The sequence below is a fragment of the Carlito syrichta genome, unplaced genomic scaffold (genome assembly GCF_000164805.1).
Source record: "Carlito syrichta isolate Samal-C Ts95f unplaced genomic scaffold, Tarsius_syrichta-2.0.1 Scaffold301609, whole genome shotgun sequence".
In the NCBI taxonomy this organism is placed as follows: Eukaryota; Metazoa; Chordata; class Mammalia; order Primates; family Tarsiidae; genus Carlito; species Carlito syrichta.
Window position 1 is genome coordinate 293562 of NW_007245705.1, and position 7083 is coordinate 300644.

A 7083-nucleotide genomic window follows, 5' to 3' on the forward strand; every position below is an offset into this window, starting at 1 on the left:
CTTGGGAGAACCAGAAGCCAAAAAGAGTGCTAAGCCTCTGGGATTTTAAAAAATTTCTATTTGAGCATCACTTTAACTAGTACATATTATTAACTAAAACCTGCTATTATTTTCCAAATCAGAAAGGCCTAAAGCAATAAAAATCTCTCAAGAAATATAGCACAAAGTAAAAAATGAACATAATGGCACGGATAATAGTTGAAAATACGACTTTCTGGAGGTTTGGGCAACAAAGTACTTCAAAACATTTGAAGAAATTTGGATCCGATATTATAAAAGTGAGAAACCACTGTCATCAGTGAAATAATCAGAGCTGGAGGACTGGGTATGGGAATATTATCTGGTTGCACTAATTATAGAAGGAATAAACTCTATCTTTGTACTAGGTTTTAAAGCCATGGCTATGCACTCAAATTAAAACTGACTATCACCATTTTCAAAATCATACATTTATAAAAAACAGTATCATGGTATACTTATTTATTTAGAATGCACATAGGTTCAAAAGAAGTAGCTTGAAACCACTTGTAAAACACAAAACGAACAAAAATATAAGCTCATGAGAGCTGGAACGCTCTCATTTCTGTATCTGCAGTCCCTAAAAGCAGGTTGGCACATGATAAATAAGAGCAGGTACATGTTTACAGAATGAGTGACAGGAAGAGGGTGACAGGGAAGAGGGTGACAGACACTGCCAAACCATCAGTCAGGGGGAGTCTGTGGCTACCGCTCTGGAGAAGCACATGTAGCACCAGGGTTTCTGGGCCGTCAGGGAAGCCCAGAAGTAAAATGAGTGAGTTTTTACTGTCTATAAAAGTCAGCAAGATTCTTGGAGGGAAAAATCCTTTTCTATACTTTAATTTCTAGAAATCCTTTTTGACAGATGTCTCTGACCATGGTTTTATAAGAGAGAACTAGTTATGTCAATGATTCTATCATTCTTCCTTAGAGTTTAAGGTGCATTGTTAAAGCTTACCACAGTCAAAGCATTTTTGTAGAGAAGAGAGATTATAGTCTAGACAGGTTGCAGTTTTATGATCCAGCTTAATGTAGGGAAGTTAATCATATATTTAAATTGTACAGTCATGTGACGTAAAACAATATTTCACTCAGCAACAGATCACATATATGACAGTGACTCCATCAGATTACAATGGAGTGAAAAAACTCCTGTCAGTGATGCTGTGACATCATAACACAATACATTATGCATGTGTTTGCGGCGACGCTGGTGTAAACAAACCCACTGCACTGTCAGTCATATAAACGTATAATACATACAATTAGGGGCAGTGCCTAATACCTGGTAATGATAATAAACAACTATGTTACTGGTTTGTGTCTTTACTGCCTTATACTTTTTATTGTCATTTTAGTGTATTCTTCTACTCATAGAACAAAAAGTAAACTGTAAAATAGCCTCAGGCAGGTGCTTTAGAGAGGATTCCTGAAGAAGGTATTGTGCTAGCTGGAGATGCCAGCTTCACGTGCACTATTGTCCCTGAAGACTTTCCAGTGGGATAAAACGAGGAGGAGGAAGACAGTGGTACCAATGACTCTGATCCTCGTAGGCCTAGGCTAATGCGTGTGTTTGCGTTTTAGTTTTTAACAAAAGAGTTTTAAAATTTGAAAAAATTTGATGTAAAAATTTAAAAAGCTTATGGAATAAGAAATAAAATACTTGTGTACAACTGTATAATGTGTTTGTGTCTTAAGCTAAGTGTTACTACAAAAGAATCAAAAAGCTTAAAAAATTAAATGTATGAAGTTAAAGTAAGCTAAGACGAATTTATCACTGAAGAAAGAAAAAAATGATCATACATTTCATGTGGCCCAAGTGGACAGTGTTTCTAAAGTCCCCGGTCACGTACAGTGATGTCCAAGGCCTGCACAGCCTCTCACCACTTGCTCACTGACTCCCCAAGAGCCACTTCCCATCCTGCAAGCTCCATTTATGGCAAGCGCCCTATGCAGGGGTGCCATTTAAAAATCGTTCATACCATATTTTTATTGTACCATTGTGATATATAGCTATGCTTAGATACATAAATCCTTACCATTATGTTACAACTGCCTACAGTATTCAATAATGTGCTGTACAGTTTTGTAGCCTAGGAGCTATAGGCTATACCACATCGCAGGCTATACCATCTAGGTTTGTGTATTATAAGTACACTCTATGACATCTGCATGATGACATCACTTAATGACGTATTTCTTAGAACATATCTCCGTTAAGTAATACATGACCATATTCTACATCTATGGAGAAATATTCTTTTTTCTTTCTTTTTTTTTAGAAAGCAGGATTTATTGAGAGGACAGAAGAGCTCCCACAGTGGAAGGAGACCCAAGGTTGCCCCAGAAGTATTCTTAATGTGAGCTTTTCAGAGTCTTTCTATAGGCATACTGCATTTTCATCTCTAGTCATAATTTACTTTAATAGAAAAGATAGAACAATTAGATGAAAGGTTTTGTTACATCCTAAAAACAATACTGGACACATTTCCACCAAAATTAGAGGATATTCTTCAAATTATCTGGCCGTGTGGCATATAGAATGTTCACTCAGAAGGATTACAAACGGGGTAGGGAGGCAGGTAATGGGACCTCTCAGAGAGGCAGCCTTCTTCCAAAGAAGTGTGATATGCTGCTACGGAAGCAACTTACATAATTCAGAATAAACTGCATCAAGGACTTATGAATTTCTTGCTGGCTGTTTTACACAAGAAGTTGATTGGAAGTCATCCAGTAAACACCAACATTCATCATTCACTAATTCATTCAACAAATATTTATGATTGTCAGTTATGTGTGAGGTATTATGTTAGATACTGCGTTTATAGTATTGAGCAAAATATACAAAGACCCTTGATCTCATAGAGCTTATAGTCCAGAATGAAAAGCAGATGATGAACAAATAACCCAAGTATAATATGTAAATTATAGTAAGTGACAGAAAAGACGTGTGTGACAGTGAGTAACTGGGGAACTGAATTTGCATGGCGGGGAAGGGATCAGGAAAAGCCTCTTTGAGAAAGTAATATTTAAAGTGAAATGTAGAGGGCAGAAATAACTGATTCCCCAAGGTTAAGGACAAACAAAGCAGTATGTGACAAAGGAAAGAAAGGAGAAGAACAGAATATGCTCTTTTTGAGTACTGACTACCTTTCAACCCTTTAAATTCCAATCTTCATAAGACTCTACAGTGAAGGTATTGGTATTCAATGTCATATATAAGGAAAGCGATGCTCAGGAGACAAGTAATTTGGCCAAGCCCACCCAAGACTACAAAGCAGAAGAGGCAGGACTCAAAGTTAGGTCCAGCTCCAAATTCTGCATGTTTCTCAGCACAGCTCTAGAGGAGACAGTTATTTAATCCTCACCGATTGGCATAAAATTCTAAGCCTGCTATACATAGTACTATGATAAATTTTTTTTGTTCTATTCTTTAGACATACATTCCAATTTGTGTGGATTTTATATTTTAAAAGTCATATTTTGATGTATATTCAAATTATATTTTAGGCACATACATTTAATTGGTCAAATGGCCTTTACCAGCAAAAAATTTAAAGCAGCTTAAAGGATATGTAAAGCTATCAATACTAACAATTTAATGGTACCAACTTCTAATTGTATGACGCTCTTAAAATTTTTTTAAGTATGCTCACACAAATTTCAGGATCATAAGATACCTGCACCTTAGTTAAAAAGTTCAATGATAGGCCAGACGTGGTGGTTCATACCTGTAATCCTCACACTTTGGGAGGCCAAGGTAGAAGGATTACTTGAGTCCGGAATTCCAAAACAGCTTGGGCAACATAGTGAGACATTGTCTCTACAAAAAAATTAGCCAGGTATGGTGACATGTACCTGTAGTTCCAGCTACGTGGGAGACTGAGGTAGAAGGATTGCCTGAGCCCAAGAGGTTGGCCTGGGCAGATGCTGTGAATAAGATGGGCAAAAGTGTCTGAGCGAGAGTCAACAGGCCTTAGGCGATCAGGAGTCTCCAGCCCAACCATGATTGTGCCACTGCACTTCAGGCTAGGCAACAGAGTGAGATCCCAACTCAAAAAAAAAAAAAAAAAGCCCCAAAATGTTTACTTTTGGAAATACATATCACATGCTAGATAATATAAATAAGTCTAGGTATCTCCTTTCCTTAACAACAAAGTTTCTGGAAAGACTATCGCCATTAACCGTTATTACTTCTAACTTCCTGTGGTAGGATGAATCACGGTTCCCCAAAGATGTCTACACTTGGGTCCTGTGACTATTACCTCACACAGTACAAAGGGCTTTGCAGATGGAATTAAGGTTGCTAAGTCTTCGATTTAAAATAGGGAGAACTGCATGGCTTATCCAGGTGGACCCAAGGTAATTGCAGGGGCCTTTAACAGTGGAAGAAGAAGGAGAGAGAGATGAGAAGACGACATCCCAAGGGGAGAGGGACTTCTTTCACCAAGGGGGGCCTTGGAGATGGAGGACAGGGTCCATGAGCCAAGGATGGAGGGCCTCCAGAAGCTGAAAGCAGCCCTTAGCCGACAGTCAGTCAGGAAGCAGAGACTGCAGTTTTCACAGCGAGGAACTGAATTGTGCCACCAACCTGAATAAGCAAGGAAGCAGGTTTTCCCAGAGCCTCCAGTAAGGCGTGCTGTCCACCGATACCTTGACCTTAGCTTGGTGAGACCTGTCAGAATTCCGGCCCATAAGAACTGTTGCCTAAGCTGCTTCATTCGTGGTGAGTTGTTACGGCAGCAAGGAAAAAGTCGTATTCTTGGGGGGGGGGGGTTTAAAGGCAGTTTATTAGGAAGACAGAAAAGCTCCCAAGTGGGAGGGGGCCCAAAACAGGGTTGCCCCCAAAAGTCATTGGTCACTTCCTCTACGGCCTGTTGCCCCTGACTTTGCCACCTGCCTCCTCCCTGAAACCCCTTCTTCCTTGGTTTCTACGCCATTCCTGATTCCCTTCTTTTTCTCTGCCTTCTTCACGGGCACTTTTTCTAATCTTCTGTAAATGCGATCTCTTCCCAAGTTCTCTTCTTACGCTACATATTCCCTTGGCTTCTACATAGTAATCATGTTTTCTCACTTGTGACTTGAAGTAGACAACCTAAAGATTCATTAAAGGTAACAATTCTAGTTTTCTAATTAACACTAAAATTTATTAGGTACTAAAAGTAAGTAGTAAAGCTGAGGACTGCCAAGCTTTATCCACGGCTCAGAGGCCATATTTTTGTTTCAAATCATTATCTTCAAGGATGGGCCAAAGCCTCCCATCATGTGAATTTGCTCTTTCCTCCCAAACCTGCTTATCTCCTTTATTCCCTTCTCCCATTAACTGCATCTCTGTTCAGCCAAGTCTCTCAGCTACAGACTTTGCCATCATCTTAACACTACATACTCACCAATCTCATATGTCACTGGTAATTAAGCCCATTTGGGTATTTCTGAAATGTCTCTAACCTGGTGCCACAACCTTAATTTAGGGATCAAGCCTTTCTGAAAGGGATCAGTAAACTGCCACTTGGCCTCTTTCATTGTTATCAGTCTCCAAAGCCATGCTTTGCTGTCTTGCTAGCATGGTCTTTCAGAAAAACAAGTCTTAATTTACTGTTTATAAAAATGCCTGAAAGGTCTCTGTAGTTATCAGCATAAACTCTGCGCCTTCTAAGGCCTATTCCTTTCACTCTGAATGCTCACCCTTTTAACATGTTCATGCTTCTGTATACATTATTCTTATAACTGAGAAGCCTCTCTGCTGTTATTCAGTTTTAATAGCTGACTGAGGACTCAGCTAACACTGATATGCCCCAGGAGTGGTGTTTGACAATCACCTATTATTTAAAATGTCAATTGCCATGTGACTTCAGGAACACAGCTATAGAAAGACAGTAAGTACACTGAACTCGGCATCATCACACCAAGGTTCTAGTTTCATTATTTAAAAGGCAAGTGATTAAACTGCTCTGGACATGTTTTCTCATTTGGGACATGAACAAGACAATCTAAAGATCCATTAAAGTTGACAGTTCTTGTTTTCTAATTAAGAACACTAAAATTTATTGAGTACTTTCTGAAAACAAGTAGTAAAGCTAATTTGCACCACAGTTAAATTTCTAGACAGCTCTACTGACATACTTACATCATTTATATACAATAACTAACCTTATCAGCCAGATAAATAAAACAAGGGGTATGGAATATATTGTTCTAAGGATTTGGGAAAAAGATCTAAATATGACTGGAAGAGCAAACCAATTAGATGTGAAGGTAAAACTGAAAAAGAGGGCAAAATTAGAATTACCAAAAGAAGGGCCACCTAGAGTGATATAAACATTTCAAAACAAGCAAAACCATAAGATGAGATGTAGGTTTTTCCTGTTTTATTTTAATGCATCAAAAAGTTACAATATAGGCGAGGCATGGTGGCTCACACCTGTAATCCTGGTACTTTGGGAGGCCGAGCCAGGAGGATTGCTTGAGTGGGAGACCAGCCTACACAACACAGAGACCTCATCTCTAAAAATATATATTCATACACTAGCTGGGCATGGTGGCATGCCCCTGTAATCCCAGTTACTTGGGAGGCTGAGGCTGGAGGATTGCCTGAGCCCAGGAAGTCGAAGCGGCGGTGAGCAGGTAATGGAGCCACTGCACTCCAGCCTGGGCGACAGAGTGAGATCCTGACTCAGAGAAGAAAAAAAAAAAAAAGTTTCAATATAGATGAACCCTCCTCTGATGCAAGACTTCTTCTCCTGTCCCGATATTTTGCCTTCTCCCCCCTCCAGAGCTCTGCTGCCATTTGCGTCCAAATCCCAAGCAAATGCCTCCTCGCGGTGGCCTGGGCCGATGCTGTGAATAAGATGGGCAAAAGTGTCTGAGCGAGAGTCAACAGGCCTTAGGCGATCAGGAGTCTCCAGTAATTGGGGCCTCCTTGGATTGCACCCAGCACTTTCGCTCCCTCCCCAGCGGCGCGCGCCGGGCTCCACGCGGCGCGTCCAGGGAGCCGCCAGGCTGGAGTCGCCGCCGCAGCCGCCACCGCCGGGAGGGTCGGTCCCATCCGCCTGCACCTGGGCGGGG

At 40.5% G+C, this 7083-nt stretch overlaps 1 protein-coding gene across 1 annotated transcript in view; it reads right to left on the minus strand.

The window, feature by feature from the left end:
* Window positions 1-641: 641 nt before the first annotated feature.
* The window catches only part of MGAT4D (MGAT4 family member D), a 58295-nt gene continuing 51853 nt past the window's right edge, over window positions 642-7083 (minus strand). The window contains exons 12-13 of the mRNA XM_008054909.1: window positions 6776-7073; window positions 642-808 (exon numbers count right to left, since the gene is read on the minus strand). Coding sequence (XP_008053100.1) covers window positions 642-808; window positions 6776-7073 — 465 coding nt within the window. The remainder of the gene's footprint in view (window positions 809-6775; window positions 7074-7083) is intronic.